Here is a 20854-nt window from a genome sequence, read left to right as displayed (position 1 = left end):
TTCAGGGTTCGTGTGTGTTCAGGGTTCAGTGTGTGTTCAGGGTTCAGTGTGTGTTCAGGGTGGGTTCGGTGTGTGTTCAGGGTGTGTTCGGTGTGTGTTCAGGTGTGTGTTCAGGGGTTCGTGTGTCAGGGTTCAGTGTGTGTTCAGGGTGTGTTCAGGGTGTGTTCAGGGTTCAGTGTGTGTTCAGGGTTCAGTGTGTGTTCAGGGTGGGTTCGGTGTGTGTTCAGGTGGGTTCAGTGTGTGTTCAGGGTGGTGTGTGTTCAGGGGTGTGTGTGTTCAGGGTGTTCGTGTGTTCAGGGTTCGGTGTGTGTTCAGGGTGTGTTGTGTTCCAGGGTTCAGTGTGTTCAGGGTGTGTTCGGTGTGTGTTCAGGGTGTGTTCAGTGTGTGTTCAGGGTGTGTTCGGTGTGTGTTCAGGGTGTGTTCAGTGGTGTGTTCAGTTCAGGGTTCAGTGTGTGTTCAGGGTGTGTGTGTCCAGGGTTCAGGTGTGTGGGTTCAGGTGTGTGTTCAGGGTTCAGTGTGTGTTCCAGGGTTCAGTGTGTTCAGGGTTCAGTGTGTGTCCAGGGTTCAGTGGGTTCCAGGGTTCAGTGTGTTCAGGGTTCAGTGGTTCGGTTCAGTGTGTTCAGGGTGGGTTCAGTGTGTGTTCAGGGTTCAGTGTGTGTCAGGGTTCAGTGGGTTCGGTGTGTGTGTTCAGGGTTCGGTGTGTGTTCAGGGTGGGTTCGGTGTGTGTTCAGGGTGGGTTCAGTGTGTGTTCAGGGTGGGTTCAGTGTGTGTTCAGTGTGTGTCCAGGGTGTGTGTTCAGGTGTGTGTGTCAGGGTTCAGTGTGTGTTCAGGGTTCAGTGTGTGTCCAGGGTTCAGTGTGTGTCCAGGGTTCAGTGTGTGTGGGTTCAGTGTGTGTGGGTTCAGTGTGTGTTCAGGGTGGGTTCAGTGTGTGTTCAGGGTGGGTTCAGGGTGGGTTCGGGTGTGTCCAGGGTTCAGTGTGTTCAGGGTTCGGTGTGTGTTCAGGGTGGGTTCGTGTGTCCAGTGTTCAGGGTGGGTTCCAGGGTTCAGTGTGTGGGTTCAGGGTGGGGTTCGGTTCAGTGTGTGTTCAGGGTGGGTTCGGTGTGTGTTCCAGGGTGGGTTCCAGGGTGTGTGTTCAGGGTTCGGTGTGGGTTCGGTGTGTCCAGGGTTCGGTGTGTGTTCAGGGTGGGTTCGGTGTGTGGCCAGGGTTCAGGGTGGGTTCGGTGTGTGGCCAGGGTGGGTGTCGGTTCAGTGTGTGGCCAGGGTTCAGTGTGTGGCCAGGGTTCGGTGTTCAGGGTTCAGTGTGGCCAGGGTTCAGTGTGTGGCCAGGGTTCAGTGTGTGGCCAGGGTTCAGTGTGTGTTCAGGGTTCCAGTGTGTGTCCAGGGTTCAGTGTGTGGTGTGTCCAGGGTTCAGGGTTCAGTGTGGCCAGGGTTCAGTGTGTGGCCAGGGTTCAGTGTGTGGCCAGGGTTCAGTGTGTGGCCAGGGTTCAGGGTGTGTGGCCAGGGTTCAGTGTGTGGCCAGGGTTCAGTGTGTGGCCAGGGTTCAGTGTGTGTTCAGGGTTCAGTGTGTGTTCAGGGTGGGTTCGGTGTGTGTTCAGGGTGGGTTCCCAGGTGTGTGTGGCCAGGGTGGGTGTGTGGCCAGGGTTCGGTGGTGGGGTTCAGTGTGTGGCCAGGGTTCAGGTGTGGGGGTTCCAGGTGTGTGTCCAGGGTTCAGTGTGTGTTCAGGGTTCAGTGTGTGGCCAGGGTTCAGTGTGTGGCCAGGGTTCAGTGTGTGGCCAGGGTTCAGTGTGTGTGGGTTCAGTGTGTGGCCAGGGTTCAGGTGTGTGTCCAGGGTTCAGTGTGTGGCCAGGGTTCAGTGTGTGGCCAGGGTTCAGTGTGTGGCCAGGGTTCAGTGTGTGGCCAGGGTTCAGTGTGTGGCCAGGGTTCAGTGTGTGGCCAGGGTTCAGTGTGTGGCCAGGGTTCAGTGTGTGGCCAGGGTTCAGTGTGTGGCCAGGGTTCAGTGTGTGGCCAGGGTTCAGTGTGTGGCCAGGGTTCAGTGTGTGGCCAGGGTTCAGTGTGTGGCCAGGGTTCAGTGTGTGGCCAGGGTTCGGTGTGTGGCCAGGGTTCGGTGTGTGGCCAGGGTTCAGTGTGTGTCAGGGTGGGTTCAGGGTTCAGTGTGTGTTCAGGTGGGTTCGGTGTGTGTTCAGGGTGGGTTCGGTGTGTGTTCAGGGTGGGTTCAGGGTGGGTTCGGTGTGTGTTCAGGGTTCGGTGTGTGGTGTTCAGTGTGTGTTCCAGGGTTCGGTGTGTGTACAGGGTTCAGTGTGTGTGGGTTCCAGGGTTCGGTGTGTTCAGGTAGTGTGTGTCCAGGGTTCAGTGTGTGTCCAGGGTTCAGTGTGTGTCCAGGGTTCAGTGTGTGTTCAGGGTTCAGTGTGTGTCCAGGGTTCAGTGTGTGTCCAGGGTTCGGTGTGTGTCCAGGGTTCAGTGTGTGTCCAGGGTTCAGTGTGTGTTCCAGGGTTCAGTGTGTGTCCAGGGTTCGGTGTGTGTCCAGGGTTCAGTGTGTGTCCAGGGTTCGGTGTGTGTCCAGGGTTCGGTGTGTGTCCAGGGTTCGGTGTGTGTCCAGGGTTCGGTGTGTGTCCAGGGTTCAGTGTGTGTCCAGGGTTCAGTGTGTGTCCAGGGTTCGGTGTGTGGCCAGGGTTCAGTGTGTGTCCAGGGTTCAGTGTGTGGGTTCAGGGTTCCAGGTGTGTGGCCAGGGTGTGTGTCAGGGTTCAGTGTGGCCAGGGTTCGGTGTGTGGCCAGGGTTCAGTGTGTGTCCAGGGTTCAGTGTGTCCAGGGTTCAGTGTGTGTCCAGGGTTCAGTGTGTGTCCAGGGTGTGTGTCCAGGGTTCAGTGTGTGTCCAGGGTTCAGTGTGTGTCCAGGGTTCAGTGTGTGTCCAGGGTTCAGTGGTGTGTGTCCAGGGTTCAGTGTGTGTCCAGGGTTCAGTGGTGTGTGTCCAGGGTTCAGTGTGTGTCCAGGGTTCAGTGTGTGGCCAGGGTTCAGTGTGTGGGTTCAGCCAGGGTTCAGTGTGTGTTCAGGGTTCAGTGTGTGTGGCCAGGGTTCGGTGTGTGTTCAGGGTGGGTTCGGTGTGTGTTCAGGGTGGGTTCGGTGTGTGTCCAGGGTTCGGTGTGTGGCCAGGGTTCGGTGTGTGTCCAGGGTTCGGTGTGTGTCCAGGGTTCGGTGTGTGTCCAGGGTTCGGTGTGTGTCCAGGGTTCGGTGTGTGTCCAGGGTTCGGTGTGTGGCCAGGGTTCGGTGTGTGTCCAGGGTTCGGTGTGTGTCCAGGGTTCGGTGTGTGTCCAGGGTTCGGTGTGTGTCCAGGGTTCGGTGTGTGTCCAGGGTTCGGTGTGTGTCCAGGGTTCGGTGTGTGTCCAGGGTTCAGTGTGTGTCCAGGGTTCAGTGTGTGTCCAGGGTTCAGTGTGTGTCCAGGGTTCGGTGTGTGTTCAGGGTGGGTTCGGTGTGTGTTCAGGGTGGGTTCGGTGTGTGTCCAGGGTTCAGTGTGTGGCCAGGGTTCGGTGTGTGGCCAGGGTTCAGTGTGTGGCCAGGGTTCAGTGTGTGGCCAGGGTTCAGTGTGTGGCCAGGGTTCAGTGTGTGGCCAGGGTTCAGTGTGTGGCCAGGGTTCAGTGTGTGGCCAGGGTTCGGTGTGTGTCCAGGGTTCGGTGTGTGTTCAGGGTTCAGTGTGTGTCCAGGGTTCAGTGTGTGTCAGGGTTCAGTGTGGGTTCAGTGTGTGTCCAGGGTTCAGTGTGTGGCCAGGGTTCAGTGTGTGGCCAGGGTGTGTGTCCAGGGTTCAGTGTGTGCCAGGGTTCGGTGTTCAGTGGCCAGGGTTCAGTGTGTGGCCAGGGTGGGTTCCAGGGTTCGTGTGTGGCCAGGGTTCGGGTTCGGTGTGTGGGCCAGGGTGGGTGTCAGGTGTGTGGCCAGGGTGGGTTCGGTGTGTGTTCAGGGTGGGTTCGGTGTGTGTTCAGGGTGGGTTCAGTGTGTGTTCCAGGGTTCGGTGTGTTTCAGGGTTCGGTGTGTGTTCAGGGTTCGGTGTGTGTCAGGGTTCAGTGTGTGTTCAGGGTTCGTGTGTGTTCAGTGTGTGTCAGGGTTCGGTGTGTGTTCAGGGTTCGGTGTGTGTTCAGGGTTCGGTGTGTGTCCAGGGTTCGGTGTGTGTCCAGGGTTCGGTGTGTGTTCAGGGTTCGGTGTGTTCAGGGTTCGTGTGTGTTCAGGGTTCGGTGTGGGTTCAGGGTTCCAGGGTTCGGTGTGTTCAGGGTTCGGTGTGTGTTCAGGGTTCAGGTGGGTTCGGTGTGTGTTCAGGGTTCAGTGTGTGGCCAGGGTTCGGTGTGTGGCCAGGGTTCGGTGTGTGTCCAGGGTTCGGTGTGTGTTCAGGGTTCGGTGTGTGTTCAGGGTTCGGTGTGTGTTCAGGGTTCGGTGTGTGTTCAGGGTTCGGTGTGTGTTCAGGGTTCGGTGTGTGTTCAGGGTTCGGTGTGTGTTCAGGGTTCGGTGTGTGTTCAGGGTTCGGTGTGTGTTCAGGGTTCGGTGTGTGTTCAGGGTTCGGTGTGTGTTCAGGGTTCGGTGTGTGGCCAGGGTTCAGTGTGTGTTCAGGGTTCAGTGTGTGTCCAGGGTTCGGTGTGTGGCCAGGGTTCGGTGTGTGGCCAGTACCTGGTGAGTCTTGTAAAAGAACAGACAGAAGTTGGTGAAGACCACCCAGAGCTTCTGCCAGCCGTTGCTGTTCTTGAATTTCCTTAGGAGGTAACCTGAGAGCTGGTTCTGAAGACGGGATCGGAAAGGACAGGACAGTCAGCAGTGTGGAACAGTAGTGAACTACTTGTAGTTCAAGTCAACATTTTTGCAGTAGCTTGGTGTTAGTTGAACAAAATGAAAATCTAGATTGTGTTTTCAATAGTTTTATTTTACCATGTAGCTGTGTAGCTAACTACTGGAACTACAGACTTGCCTAATTCTGTTGAAACATACAGTGCCTTCACAATGTAGTCATACCCCTCGACTTCGGAGCTTTACACACCTGGATTGTGCAACATTATCCCATTATTCTTTTCAAAATTCTTAAAAGTTCTGTTAAATTGGTTTTTAATCATTGCTAGACAACCATTTCCAGGTTTTGCCATAGATTTTTACGTATCTTTAGGTCAAAACAGTAACTCGGCGACTCAGGAACATTCACTGTCTTCTTGGTAAGCAACTCCAGTGTAGATTTGGCCTTGTGTTTTAGGTTATTGTCCTGTTGAAAGGTGAATTCGTCTCCCAGTGTCTGATGGAAAGCAGACAACCAGGTTTTCCTCTAGGATTTTTGCCTGCGCTTAGCTCCATTCCGTTTCTTTTTCATCCTGAAAAACTCCCCAGTCCTTAATGATTACAAGCATACCCATAACATGATGCAGCCATCACTATGCTTAAAAATATGGTGCGTGCTGCTCAGTAAAGTACATTTTCCACAGACACTTTGTATTCGGAACAAAAGGTTCTTTGTCTGTTGACGTTTTACTTTAGTGCCTCTGTACAGGCTTCCTTCTTTTCACTCTGTCAATTAGGTTCGTATTGTGGAGTAACTACAATCTTGATCCATCCTCAGGTTCTCAGCCATTGAAAGGTTTAACGGTTTTTCAAAGTCACCATTGACCTCATGGTGAAATCCCTAAAACGGTTGCCTTCCTCTCCGGTAACCGAGTTAGGAAGGTCGCCTGTATCTTTGTAGTGACTGGGTGTATTGATACACCATCCAAAGTGGAATTATACTGAACAACATAAACCAACATGCATCAATTTACTGAGTTACAATTCATATATGAGGAAATCAGTCAATTGAAATAAATTAGTTAGTCCCCAAGCTATGGATTTCACATGACTGGGAATACAGATACACATCTGTTGCTCATAGTTACCTCACAATGGGCCTGGAACAGTATTTCTGTGCATTAAAATCGCCATCCATTAAATGCAATTGTGTTCGTTGTCCGTAACTTGTGGACTGCCCATACCATAAACACACCGACCACTATGGGGCAACTCTGTTCACAACGTTGACATCAGGTCTGCGGTTGTGAGGCTGGTTGGACGCACTGCCAAATTCTCAAAAATGACATATTTTTGTAGGCGGCTTATGGTAGAGAAATTAACATTATCTGGCAACAGCTCTGGTGGACATTCCTGCAGTTATCATTCCAATTGCACGCTCCCTCAAAACTTGTGGCATTGTGTTGGGTGACAACTGCACATTTTAGAGTGGCCTTTTATTGTCCCCAGCACAAGGGGCACCTGTGTAATGATCATGCCGTTTAATCAGCTTATTGATATGCCACACCTGTCAGGTGGATGGATTATCTTGGCAAAGGAGTAATGTTCAGAAATACAGAAATACAAACAAATTTGTGCACAACATTTGAGAGAAATAAGCTTGGTGTATGGAACATTTCTGTGATGGTTTTATTTCAGCTCATGAAACCTGGGACCAACATTTTACATGTTGCGTTTTATATTTTTGTTAAGTATAATAACTTGACCATGCTCAAAGGGATATTCAATATTTGCAGATTTTTTATTTTTACCCATCTACCAATAGGTGTCCTTCTTTGCAAGGCATTGGAAAACCTCCCTGGTCTTTATGGTTGAATCTGTGTTTGAAATTCACTGCTCGACAGCCAGACCTTACACATAATTGTATGTGTGGGGTACAGAGATGACGTAGTCATTGAAAATTCATGTTAAAACGCTATTATTGCACACAGAGTGTGTCTATGCAACTTAGTATGTGACTTGTTAAGCAAATATTTACTCCTGAAATTATTTAGGTTTACCATAACAAAACTTAATAAGACAGTTGAGCTTTTCATTTTTAACGAATCTGTTAGAAAGTCTAAAAACATAATTCCACTTTGACATTATGGGGTATTGTGTGTAGGTCAATGACAAACAATCTCAATTTAATACATTTTTTAATTCAGGCTGTGACAACAAAATGTATAAAAAGTCAAGGGGTGCGAATACCTTCTGAAGGCGCTGGAGTCTGTGTTTAATAGGCTAAATTTCACATTAACCTATGACCCCAAAGGGATCTGTCCTTGTGATTTGTCGTCTGACATTTCAGATTTTTCATATATATATTTTTTTTACCAAAGTAGTTTAGATATAGTGAACTACTGTTTCAAAGTAACTTTAGTTAAGTAAACTATATTTTTTTCTTTGGGGTAGCTTAAATGTAGATCATCTTGTTCCAGTGAGAAGTAATTGAAGCTTGGTAAACGATCTTTTCAGAGTAGCTCCCCCAACACTGCAGATCAGTAAACTGTATGCATCATTTGGTGTCTCCCTGTGAAATTCTACCATCAGTTTGGTAATTATTTCTATCATGGTTCAACTATAGTGCCTGATTCTACCATGGTTCTAGTCTGGTGCATGGTTCCAGAATGGCTATAGTTTGTTACCTGGTTCTAGTATGATTCCAGTCTTGCACCTGGTGCTACCATTGCTCTAGTCTGGTACCTGGTTCTACCCTGGTTCTGGTATGGTTCTAGTCTGGTACCTGGTTATATCATGGTTCTAGTCTGGTACCTGGTTATATCATGGTTCCACCATGGTTCTAGTCTGGTACCTGGTTCCACCATGGTTCTAGTCTGGTACCTGGTTCTTGTCTGGTGTATGTTTCTAGCCTGGTAACTGGATCTAGTAAGGTTCTAGTCTTGTACCTGGTTTTACCACTGTTCTAGTAAGTTTCTTGTCTGGTATCTAGTTCTAGTTTGGTTCAGGTATGGTACCTGATTCTACCATAGTTCTAGTCTGGTACCTAGTTCAAGTACGGTTGTAGTCTTGTACCTGGTTCTATCATTGATCTAGTCTGGTATGGTTCCAGTCTGGTACAGTTCTAGTATGGTACCTGGTTCTACCATTGTTCTAGCATGGTTGCAGTATGGTACCTGGTTCTAGCTTGGTTCTATTCTGGTACCTGGTTCTAGCTTGGTACCTTGTTCTACCATGGTTCTAGTCTGGTACGTACCTGATTCTAGTCTGGTACCTGGTCCTAGCATGGTTCTAGTCTGATACCTGGTTCAGGTATGGTTGTATTCTGGTATCTGGTTCTATCATTGTTCTGGTATGGTTGCAGTCTGGTGCGGTTCTAGTCTGGTACCTGCTTCTCATCTGGTTCTAGTCTGGTACCTGCTTCTACCATGGTTCTAGTCTGGTACCTGGTTCTAGTCTGGTGTATGGTCTAGTCTGGTACCTGCTTCTAGTCTGGTTCCTGCTTCTACCATGGTTCTAGTCTGGTACCTGCTTCCAGTCTGGTAACTAGTTCTACCATGGTTCTAGTCTGGTAACTAGTTCTAGAATGGTACCTGCTTCTAGTATGGCACCTCATTGTGGTTCTAGTATGGTTCTTGTCTGGTACCTGGTACTTGCTTGGCTCCTGGTTCTAGCTTGGCTCCTGGTTGTACCATGGTTCTAGTCTAGTACCTGGTTCTACCATGGTTCTAGTCTGGTAGTAGGTTCTACCATGGTTCCAGGCTGGTGTATGGTTCTAGTGTGGTACCTGCTTCCAGTCTGGTTCTAGTCTGATACCTGCTTCTAGTCTGGTACCTGGTTCTACCATGGTTCTAGTCTGGTGTTTGGTCCTAGTCTGGTACCTGGTTCTAGTATGGTACCTAGTTCTAACATGGTTCTAGTCTGGTACCTGCTTCTAGGTTGGTTCTAGTCTGGTACCTGCTTCCATCATGGTTCTAGTCTGCTACCTGGTTCTACCATGGTTCTCGTCTGGTACCCGGTTCTACCATGGTTCTCGTCTGGTACCCGGTTCTACCATGGTTCTCGTCTGGTACCCGGTTCTACCACGGTACCTGGTTCTAGTCTGGTACTGGGTTCTAACATGGATCAAGTATGGTTCTAGTCTGGTACCTGGTTCTACAGTCTGGAACCTGGTTCTGCTAGTGTGGTACCTGGTTCATGCGCAGATAATCAGTGAGTGAGAGGTTCTGGTTGCGGTACCAGCAGACGTGTGTGATGGTGTTGGGTCTCTGGCCCTGACCCAGCAGGTAACGAGGAGGGAGCTCTGGAGACACGGCTGGGGAACAGAACACTGGGGGGGGCAGAGAGGAAAGGACAGAGACAGAGGAGAAAGGACAGAGAGAGAGAGAGAGGAAAGGACAGAGAGAGAGAGAGAGAGAGAAAGGACAGAGAGAGAGAGAGGAGAGAGAAAGGACAGAGAGAGAGAAAGGACAGAGAGAGAGAGAGAGGAAAGGACAGAGAGAGAGAGAGGAAAGGACAGAGAGAGAGAGAGAGAGGAAAGGACAGAGAGAGAGAGAAGAAAGGACAGAGAGAGAGAAAGGAGGAAAAGGACAGAGAGAGAGAGGAAAGGACAGAGAGAGAGAGGAAAGGACAGAGAGAGAGGAGAGAAAGGACAGAGAGAGAGAGAAAGACAGAGAAAGGACAGAGAGAGAGAGGAAAGGACAGAGAGAGGAAAGGACAGAGAGAGGAAAGGACAGAGAGAGAGAAGGAAAGGACAGAGGAAAGGACAGAAAGGACAGAGAGAGAGAGACAGAGGAAAGGACAGAGAGAGAGAGAGGAAAGGACAGAGAGAGAGAGGAAAGGACAGAGAGAGAGAGAAAGGACAGAGAGAAGAGGAAAGGACAGAGAGAGAGAGAGGAAAGGACAGAGAGAGAGAGAAAAGGACAGAGAGAGAGAGGAAAGGACAGAGAGAGAGGAAAGGAAAGACAGAGAGAGAGAAAGGACAGAGAGAGAGAGAGGAAAGGACAGAGAGAGAGGAAAGGACAGAGGAGAGAGAGAGAGGAAAGGACAGAGAGAGAGGACAGGAAAGGACAGAGAGAGAGAGGAAAGGAAAGGACAGAGAGAGAGAGAGAAAGGACAGAGAGAGAGAGGAAAGGACAGAGAGAGAGAGAGGAAAGGACAGAGAGAGAGGAGAGAGAGAGGAAAGGACAGAGAGAGAGGAAAGGACAGAGAGAGAGAGAGAGAAAGGACAGAGAGAGAGAGAGGAAAGGACAGAGAGAGAGAGAGGAGAGAGAGAGAGAGAAAGGACAGAGAGGAAAAAGGACAGAGACAGAGAGGAAAGGAGAGAGAGAGAGAGAGAGAGGAAAGGACAGAGAGAGAGAGAGGAAAGGACAGAGAGAGAGAGGAAAGGACAGAGAGAGAGAGAGGAAAGGACAGAAAGGACAGAGAGAGAGAGGAAAGGACAGAGAGAGAGAGAGAAAGGACAGAGAGAGAGAGAGGAAAGGACAGAGAGAGAGAGGAAAGGACAGAGAGAGAGAGAGGAAAGGACAGAGAGAGAGAGAGGAAAGGACAGAGAGAGAGAGGAAAGGACAGAGAGAGAGGAAAGGAAGGACAGAGAGAGAGAGGAAAAAGGACAGAGAGAGAGAAAGGAAAGGACAGAGAGAGACAGAGGAAAGGACAGAGAGAGAGAAAGGACAGAGACAGAGAGAGAAAGGACAGAGAGGAAAGGACAGAGACAGAGAGGAAAGGACAGCGAGAGAGAGAGAGGAAAGGACAGAGAGAGGAAAGGACAGAGAGAGAGAGAGGAAAGGACAGAGAGGAAAGGACAGAGAGAGAGAGAGGAAAGGACAGAGAGAGAGAGAGAGGAAAGGACAGAGAGGAAAGGACAGAGAGAGAGAGGGAAAGGACAGAGAGGAAAGGGACAGAGAGAGAGAGAGGAAAGGACAGAGAGAGAGAGAGAGAAAGGACAGAGAGGAAAGGACAGCAGAGAGAGAGAGAGGAAAGGACAGAGAGGAAAGGACAGAGACAGAGAGGAAAGGACAGCGACAGAGAGGAAAGGAGAGCGACAGAGAGGAAAGGACAGCGACAGAGAGGAAAGGACAGCGACAGAGAGGAAAGGACAGCGACAGAGAGGAAAGGACAGCGACAGAGAGAGAAAGGACAGCGACAGAGAGGAAAGGACAGCGACAGAGAGGAAAGGACAGCGACAGAGAGGAAAGGACAGCGACAGAGAGGAAAGGACAGAGACAGAGAGGAAAGGACAGAGACAGAGAGGAAAGGACAGAGACAGAGAGGAAAGGACAGCGACAGAGAGGAAAGGACAGAGAAAGAGGGCAAGTAGAGGAGAGGGAGAGAAAGAAAGGACAGGGAGCAGAAAGCAGAAAGGACAGAGAGAGAGGAAGAGGTGTGGATGAAGGAGGAAAGCAACATAGGATGAGTTGGCAGGTTTACATTCAGTGACAGAAACAAAACAGTAGATTAGAAAGTCCTCCAGCCAGGGCTGTGGAGGGGAGGAGTTAGTTAAAGACGGAACAAGATTGGTCATAGATAAAGAACACATGCTTCTGATTGGAGTGTTTTCCACAAAGACAAGACTTCAGTGCAAGAAAGTGATGAAACGGTGAAAAACTGAAAAGATCAGAGGAGAGAGACGAATCATGGGAGAGAGAGTGGAGCAGGGAGGTGCAGGAGAATGACTATGGGGTGAGGAGATGAGGACAGTCCGTGTATCCACTGCTCTGCGTGCCCAATGAAAGCTTCCCCAAATACTGCAGCTCTCTGAAAGCTTCCCCAAATACTGCAGCTCTGACAGCTTCCCCAAATACTGCAGCTCTGACAGCTTCCCCAAATACTGCAGCTCTGACAGCTTCCCCAAATACTGCAGCTCTGACAGCTTCCCCAAATACTGCAGCTCTGACAGCTTCCCCAAATACTGCAGCTCTGACAGCTTCCCCAAATACTGCAGCTCTGACAGCTTCCCCAAATACTGCAGCTCTGACAGCTTCCCCAAATACTGCAGCTCTGACAGCTTCCCCAAATACTGCAGCTCTGAAAGCTTCCCCAAATCCTGCAGCTCTGACAGCTTCCCCAAATACTACAACTCTGACAGCTTCCCCAAACCCTGCAGCTCTGAAAGCTTCCCCAAATACTGCAGCTCTGACAGCTTCCCCAAATACTGCAGCTCTGTGACAGCTGACCAACACAATGCTTCCCTAAATACTGCAGCTCTGACAGCTTCCCCAAATACTGCAGCTGTGACAGCTGACCAACACAATGCTTCCCTAAATACTGCAGCTCTGTGACAGCTGACCAACACAATGCTTCCCTAAATACTGCAGCTCTGTGACAGCTGACCAACACAATGCTTCCCTAAATACTGCAGCTCTGTGACAGCTGACCAACACAATGCTTCCCTAAATACTGCAGCTCTGACAGCTTCCCCAAATACTGCAGCTCTGACAGCTGACCAACACAATGCTGCCCTAAATACTGTAGCTCTTCCCCAAATACTGCAGCTGACAGCTGACCAACAAATGCTTCCCAAAATACTGCAGCTCTGACAGCCAACACAATGCCCCCAAATACTGCAGCTCTGACAGCTGACCCCAAATGCTGCCCTAAATACTGCAGCTCTGACAGCTGACCAACACAATGCTTCCCCAAATACTGCAGCTCTGTGACAGCTGACCAACACAATGCTGCCCCAAAACCAACAATAAATACTGCAGCTCTGACAGCTGACCAACACAAAATCCCCAAATACTGCAGCTGACACTGACAGCTTCCCCAAATACTGCAGCTCTGTGACAGCTGACCCAATGCTGCCCTAAATACTGCAGCTCTGACAGCTGACCAACACAATGCATGCAGCTCTGACAGCTGACCAACATCCCCCAAATGCAGCTCTGACAGCTGACCAACACAATGCTGCCCAAATCCTGCAGCTCTGACAACTGACCAACAATGCTGCCCCAAAATCCTGCAGCTCTGACAGCTGCCCCAAATCCTGCAGCTCTGACAGCTGCCCAAATCCTGCAGCTCTGACAGCTGCCCCAAATCCTGCAGCTCTGACAGCTGCCCCAAATCCTGCAGCTCTGACAGCTGACCAACATCCTGCAGCTCTGACAGCTGACCAACATCCTGCAGCTCTGACAGCTGACCAACATCCTGCAGCTCTGACAGCTGACCAACATCCTGCAGCTCTGACAGCTGACCAACATCCTGCAGCTCTGACAGCTGCCCAACATCCTGCAGCTCTGACAGCTGCCCAACATCCTGCAGCTCTGACAGCTGACCAACATCCTGCAGCTCTGACAGCTGACCAACATCCTGCAGCTCTGACAGCTGACCAACATCCTGCAGCTCTGACAGCTGCCCCAAATCCTGCAGCTCTGACAGCTGCCCAACATCCTGCAGCTCTGACAGCTGACCAATATCCTGCAGCTCTGACAGCTGACCAATATCCTGCAGCTCTGACAGCTGACCAACACCCTGCAGCTCTGACAGCTGACCAATATCCTGCAGCTCTGACAGCTGACCAATATCCTGCAGCTCTGACAGCTGACCAACATCCTGCAGCTCTGACAGCTGACCAACATCCTGCAGCTCTGACAGCTGACCAACATCCTGCAGCTCTGACAGCTGCCCAACATCCTGCAGCTCTGACAGCTGCAGCTCTGACAGCTGACCAACATCCTGCAGCTCTGACAGCTGACCAACATCCTGCAGCTCTGACAGCTGACCAACACAACGCTGAGGGATGGACGGTTTTAAAAGATGGTGCTGATGGAGAAGGACAACATTGTTCAAGTTCCAACACTACTTTGCTATTTAGTGACTTTTATCATGTTAAATCTTTATTTTCTTTTTCCAAAAAGTTAATAGTATTATCATGTGACCACGAACGAAGCACTTCTGGACATCAGATCGACATCGATATTTTACTTCAAATATGACTTCAAGTGTGTTTTTTCATAAATAACAACTGGTGTGCAGCTTCGAGTGTGAAGGGACTCTTAAGCTAGAAGACCACTTTTACTCTACCCACAGAAATGCATACAAGGCCCTCCCTCGTCCTCCCTTCAGGCAAATGTGACCATGACTATCCAACCATCGACTCCATTGTCATAGGTATTTCTTTATGTAGTGTTGTAGTGTCTCTTGATGTAATGTGTGTTTGTATTTTATCATAAATTTTATTTCTCCCAAAACGTTAATAGTATTATCATGTGACCACGGCCGGCACTTCTGGACATCAGATCGACATCGGCCTTTTACTTCAAATATGACTTCAAGGTGTTTTTTCATAAATAACGGCCGGCCTCTCCCAAAACGTGAAGGGACTCTGCCCCAGTGTGAAGGGACAAAGACCCGGCCTCTCCCAAAATGCATACAAGGCCCTCCCTCGTCCTCCTTCAGGCAAATGTGACCATGACTATCCAACCATCGACTCCATTGTCATAGGTATTTCTTTATGTAGTGTTGTAGTGTCTCTTGATGTAATGTGTGTTTGTATATATATTATTTCTCCCAAAACGGCCGGCCTCTCCCAAAACGGCCGGCCTCTCCCAAAACGGCCGGCCTCTCCCAAAACGGCCGGCCACTCCCAAAACGGCCGGCCACTCCCAAAACGGCCGGCCACTCCCAAAACGGCCGGCCACTCCCAAAACGGCCAGCCACTCCCAAAACGGCCAGCCACTCCCAAAACGGCCAGCCACTCCCAAAACGGCCAGCCACTCCCAAAACGGCCAGCCACTCCCAAAACGGCCAGCCACTCCCAAAACGGCCAGCCACTCCCAAAACGGCCAGCCACTCCCAAAACGGCCAGCCACTCCCAAAACGGCCAGCCACGGCCAAATAAACTGAATGCCCTTTTATGCTCGCGTCGAGGAATAGAACGCTGTTCCTTCGTGAAAGCACCTGTTTTTCCAGATGACTGCGTGATTTCGCTCTCCTTGGCCGACGTGACTAAAACTTTTAAACAGGTTGAGAATCACAAGGCCCACCGGGCCAGACAGAATACCAGGGCTCGTACTCAAAGCATGCACAGACCAGCTCGGACAGTCTCTTCACTGTAATCCCAACATATTTCAAGCTGACCACCATTGTCCCTGTTCCAAAGAACTCCAAGGTAAACTGCCTAAATGACTATCGTCCTGCAGCGCTCACATCTGTAATTAGGATGTGCTTTGAAAAGGCTGGTCATGTCTCACATCAACACCATCATTCCAGACACCCTGGACCCACTCCAATTCACACACCGCACCAACACATCCAAATCCACAGATTTCACGTCACACCGCCCTCTCCCAGCCGGGCAAGAGGGTGAATAACTACAGCGTTCAACACTATAGTCCCCTCCAAGCCCACCACCTAGCTTAGGACCCTGGAACTGAACCCCTCCCTCTGCAACCGGATCCTGGACTTCCTGTGGTAAGGGTAGACAACACACCTCCGCAACGCTGACCCTAACCACGGGGGCCCCTCAGGGGTGTGTCCTTAACCCCCTGCTGTACTCCCCATTCAGCCACGAATGCGTGGCCACGCACAACTTCAACACCATTATCAAGTTGGCTGACGACACGAAGGTGGTAGGCCTGATGAGACGGCTCTACAGGGAGGAGGTCAGTGACGGGACAGCAACCTCTCCCTAAACATCAGTAAGACCAAGGAACTGATCGTGTATTACAGGAGAAAGAGAGAAGAGCAAGCCACAATCCATTGTAGTGGAGCGGGTTGAGAGCCTCAAGTTCCTTGGCGTCCACATCACTAAGGACCTAACATGGTCCAAACACACACACAGTCATGAAGAAGGGGCACGGCTTTTCATACAAGTTGACTTTTTACACCACATCCGGGCCATTTTTATGTACAGTACCAGTCAAAGGTTTGGACACACCTACTCATTCAAAGGCTTTCCTTTATTTTTTATATTAAAAATAAATAAAAAATATATTTTCTACATTGTAGAATAATAGTGAAGACATCAAAACTAATGAAATAACACATATGGAATCATGTAGTAACCAAGAAAAGTGTTAAATCAAAATACATTTTATATTTGAGATTCTTCAAAGCAGCCACCCTTTGACCTGATGACAGCTTTGTACACTCTTGGCATTCTCACAACCAGCTTCACCTGGAATGCTTATCCAACATTCCTGAAGGAGTTCCCACATATGCTGAGCACTTGTTGGCTGCTTTTCCTTCACTCTGTGGTCCGACTCATCCCAAAACCAGCTCAATTTGGTTGAGGTTGGGGGGGATTGTGGATGCCAGGTCATCTGATGCAGCACTCCATCTCTCTCCTTGGTAAAATATCCCTTGCACATCCTGGAGGTGTGTTTTGGCTCATTGTCCTGTTGAAAAACAAAATGATAGTCCCACTAAGTACAAACCAGATGGGATGGCATATCGCTGCAGAATGCTGTGGTAGCTATTCTGGTTAAGAACTCTAAATAAATCAGACAGTGTCACCAGCAAAGCAAAGCCCCACATCATAACACCTCATCCTCTATGTGGAGCGCATCTGTTCACCCACATCGCGTCTCACAACGACACAGCAGTTGGAACCAAAAATCTCCAGTTTGGACTCATCAGACCAAAGGACACATTTCCACCGGTCTAATTTCCATTGCTCATCTTTCTTGGCCCATTCAAATCTCTTCTTCTTATTGGTGTCCTTCAGTAGTGGTTTCTTTGCAGCAATTCAACCATTAAGTCCTGATTCACGCAGTCTCCTATGAACAGTTGATGTTGAGATGTGTCTTTTACTTGAACTTGGTGAAGCATTTATTTGGGCAGCCATTTCTGAGGCTGGTAGCTCTAAAATGAACTTATCCTCTGCAGCAGAGGTAACTCTGGGTCTTCCTTTCTTGTGTCGGTCATTATGAGAGCCAGTTATCATAGCGCTTGATGGTTCGTGTGACTGCACTTGAAGAAACTTTCAAAGTTATTCAAACGTTCCATATTGACTGACCTTCCTGTCTTAAAGTATTGATGAAATGTCATTTCTCTTCGCTTATTTGAGTTGTTTTTGCTAAATATGGTCTTGGTCTTTTACCAAATGGGGGGGGGGGTATACAGAACATAGTCCTACCTTGTCACAACACAACTGATTGGCTCAAATGCATTAAGAAAGAAATTCCACAAATGAACTTTTAAGAAGGTACATCTGTTAATTGAAATGCATTCCAGGTGACTACCTCTTGAAGCTGGTTGAGAGAATGCCAAGTGTGCAAAGCTGTCAAGGCAACGGGTGGCTACTTTGAAAAATCTCAAATATAAAATATATTTTGATTTCATTAACCCTTTATTTGTTTACTACATGATTCCATGCGTGTTACTATTATTATGATCTATCCTGATGTCTAGTCACTTTACCCTGCCTTCATGTACATATCTACCTCTGCACTTTGATCTGGTACGGGTACTTCCTGTATATAGCTCCACATTGATCTGGTACTGGTACTCCCTGTATATAGCTCCAGATTGATCTGGTACTGGTACTCCCTGTATATAGCTCCACATTGTTCTGGTACTCCCTGTATATAGCTCCAGATTGATCTGGTACTCCCTGTATATAGCTCCTCATTGATCTGGTACGGGTACTCCCTGTATATAGCTCCACATTGATCTGGTACTCCCTGTATATAGCTCCACATTGATCTGGTACTTCCTGTATATAGCTTCACATTGATCTGGTACTCCCTGTCTATAGCTCCACATTGATCTGGTACTCCCTGTATTTAGCTTCACATTGATCTGGTACTTCCTGTATATAGCTTCACATTGATTTGGTACTGGTACTCCCTGTATATATCTCCAGATTGATCTGGTACTCCCTGTATATAGCTCCAGATTGATCTGGTACTCCCTGTAAATAGCTCCAGATTGATCTGGTACTCCCTGTAAATAGCTCCAGATTGATCTGGTACTCCCTGTATATAGCTCCACATTGATCTGGTACGGGTACTTCCTGTATATAGCTCCATTCTTGTTTATTTCATTTTATTCCTCGTGTTACTATTATAATTCTATACTTTTTAACTCTGCATTGTTGGGAAGGGCTCTTAAGTAAGCATTTCACGGTAAAGTGGGGCGGCTGGGTAGCCTAGTGGTTAGAGCATTGGACTAGTAACCGGAAGGTTGCAAGTTCAAACCCCCGAGCTGACAAGGTACAAATCTGTCGTTCTGCCCCTGAACAGGCAGTTAACCCACTGTTTCCTAGGCCGTCATTGAAAATAAGAATTTGTTCTTAACTGACTTGCCTAGTTAAATAAAGTTAAAATAAAAAGTCTACATCCGTTGTATTCGGTGATCAATAACATTTGATTTGTATGTGTGTCGCCAGACAATAACCGAAAGGTCGCTAAGACGAATCACAGACAAGGTGAAACATATGTCGATGTGCCCTTGAGCAAGGCACTTCATCTTAAATGCTCGAGGGTGGGTAATGCAAAAAACAAATATCCAATTCACACATGTAGTGACACACATGTGTGAAATAGGACAATTGTAAGCACCCACGAAATAGTGTGTGTGTCTGTGCCTCTTACGGGACAGGCCTCTCTGTGTTGTGTCTGTGCCTCTACGGGGGACAGGCCTCTCTGTGTTGTGTCTGTGCCTCTACGGGGGACAGGCCTCTCTCTCTGTGTTGTGTCGGTGGCTCTATGGGACAGGCCTCTCTCTCTGTGTTGTGTCTGTGGCTCTACGGGGGACAGGCCTCTCTGTGTTGTGTCTGTGGCTCTACGGGGGACAGGCCTCTCTGTGTTGTGTCTGTGGCTCTACGGGGACAGGCCTCTCTGTGTTGTGTCTGTGGCTCTACGGGTGACAGGCCTCTCTCTCTCTGTGTTGTGTCTGTGGTTCTACGGGGACAGGCCTCTCCGTGTTGTGTCTGTGGTTCTACGGGGGACAGGCCTCTCCTGTGTTGTGTCTGTGGATCTACGGGGGACAGGCCTCTCTCCCTGTGTTGTGTCTGTGGCTCTACGGGGGACAGGCCTCTGTTGTGTCTGTGCCTCTACGGGGGACAGGCCTCTCCGTGTTGTGTCTGTGGCTCTACGGGGGACAGGCCTCTGTTGTGTCTGTGCCTCTACGGGGGACAGGCCTCTCTGTGTTGTGTCTGTGGCTCTACGGGGGACAGGCCTCTGTGTTGTGTCTGTGCCTCTACGGGGGACAGGCCTCTCTCTCTGTGTTGTGTCTGTGGCTCTACGGGGGACAGGCCTCTCTCTCTGTGTTGTGTCTGTGGCTCTACGGGGGACAGGCCTCTCTCTCTGTGTTGTGTCTGTGGCTCTACGGGGACAGGCCTCTCTCCCTGTGTTGTGTCTGTGGCTCTACGGGGGACAGGCCTCTCTCTGTGTTGTGTCTGTGCCTCTACGGGGGACAGGCCTCTCTCCCTGTGTTGTGTCTGTGCCTCTACGGGGGACAGGCCTCTGTTGTGTCTGTGCCTCTACGGGGGACAGGCCTCTGTTGTGTCTGTGCCTCTACGGGGGACAGGCCTCTCTCTCTGTGTTGTGTCTGTGGTTCTACGGGGGACAGGCCTCTGTTGTGTCTGTGGTTCTACGGGGGACAGGCCTCTCTGTGTTGTGTCTGTGCCTCTACGGGGGACAGGCCTCTGTTGTGTCTGTGCCTCTACGGGGGACAGGCCTCTCTGTGTTGTGTCTGTGGCAGACGGTATGCATCCTGCATCGGACTATACAGTCATCAGAGAACCCACAAGCAGTGATGGAAGTCATCGGATGTGGTGTGTGTGTGTGTGTGTGTGTGTCTCTCTCTGTGTGTAGTCTCTACCTCCACAGCCAGGCTGTGATCTGACATGGACACGCTGGTGTTGCGATGCCAGCAGACATGCATGGTGCTGTTGGCACGGTGATGGGTCTGCTTATCCAGAGAGTTACGGGACGACGACATGTCATCCTCTGACTCCTGATCCAGAGAAACCTCATCCGACGACCCTGAGGAAGGAGGGGAGGGGCAGGGAGGAGGGGGAGGGGTTAGCTACATCTAAAGGGAGGGGTTACAGTACATTTGTAGTAAAGTCCACCCAATAGGAGCACCATCTGGCTCCAACAGTCAACGCTTCCTACTCACTCACCTCAGACGACTGCTCGAGCCTGGAAGACCACTTAACACCTTGTCTGTTTTTAAGATTCAGATGCACCAGAAAATCCACTGACATAAGAATACAACACATATAGCGATGGTTCCACAACATCCAGCCCAAGAGGCTAGTTGGTTCCACAACATCCAGCCCAAGAGGCTAGTTGGTTCCACAACATCCAGCCCAAGAGGCTAGATGGTTCCACAACATCCAGCCCAAGAGGCTAGATGGTTCCACAACATCCAGCCCAAGAGGCTAGTTGGTTCCACAACATCCAGCCCAAGAGGCTAGATGGTTCCACAACATCCAGCCCAAGAGGCTAGATGGTTCCACAACATCCAGCCCAAGAGGCTAGATGGTTCCACAACATCCAGCCCAAGTGGCTAGATGGTTCCACAACATCCAGCCCAAGAGGCTAGTTGGTTTCACAACATCCAGCCCAAGAGGCTAGTTGGTTTCACAACATCCAGCCCAAGAGGCTAGTTGGTTCCACAACATCCAGCCCAAGAGGCTAGTTGGTTCCACAACATCCAGCCCAAGAGGCTAGTTGGTTCCACAAGATGCAGCCCAAGAGGCTAGTTGGTTCCACAACATCCAGCCCAAGAGGCTAGTTGGTTCCACAACATCCAGCCCAAGAGGCTAGTTGGTTCCACAACATCCAGCCCAAGAGGCTAGTTGGTTCCACAACATCCAGCCCAAGAGGCTAGTTGGTTCCACAACATCCAGCTCAAGAGGCTAGTTGGTTCCACAACATCCAGCTCAAGAGGCTAGTTGGTTCCACAACATCCAGCTCAAGAGGCTAGTTGGTTCCACAACATCCAGCTCAAGAGGCTAGTTGGTTCCACAACAAAAGGGGAAAAGACAATATAAAATCATCATCACTATAAAAATAAAGAGGGATTTAAAGGCTGTAGGCTACAGCCAGGTGCACAAGTAGTATAGATCCTAACTATACACTACAGGGCGGGGTAATGCTGGGGTCGCCACAGGGCGGGGTAATGCCGGGGTCGCCACAGGGCGGGGTAACGCCGGGGTCGCCAC

At 49.7% G+C, this 20854-nt stretch overlaps 1 protein-coding gene and 1 long non-coding RNA gene across 2 annotated transcripts in view; one reads left to right on the top strand and one right to left on the bottom strand.

The window, feature by feature from the left end:
• The window catches only part of farp2 (FERM, RhoGEF and pleckstrin domain protein 2), a 110604-nt gene that overhangs the window by 4228 nt on the left and 85522 nt on the right, over positions 1-20854 (bottom strand). The window contains 4 exon segments of the mRNA XM_052466222.1: positions 4645-4752; positions 8928-9067; positions 15854-16073; positions 19504-19667. Coding sequence (XP_052322182.1) covers positions 4645-4752; positions 8928-9067; positions 15854-16073; positions 19504-19667 — 632 coding nt within the window.
• LOC127908330 (uncharacterized) lies at positions 30-2124 on the top strand. Its single transcript, XR_008066848.1, has 3 exons — positions 30-102; positions 1520-1561; positions 1817-2124. It is a non-coding gene; the product is annotated as an uncharacterized LOC127908330 (long non-coding RNA).

The sequence above is a fragment of the Oncorhynchus keta genome, chromosome 1, assembly GCF_023373465.1.
Source record: "Oncorhynchus keta strain PuntledgeMale-10-30-2019 chromosome 1, Oket_V2, whole genome shotgun sequence".
In the NCBI taxonomy this organism is placed as follows: domain Eukaryota; kingdom Metazoa; phylum Chordata; class Actinopteri; order Salmoniformes; family Salmonidae; genus Oncorhynchus; species Oncorhynchus keta.
The sequence above is the reverse complement of the archived record's forward strand: the minus strand, read 5'-3'. Positions and strand labels throughout refer to the sequence as shown.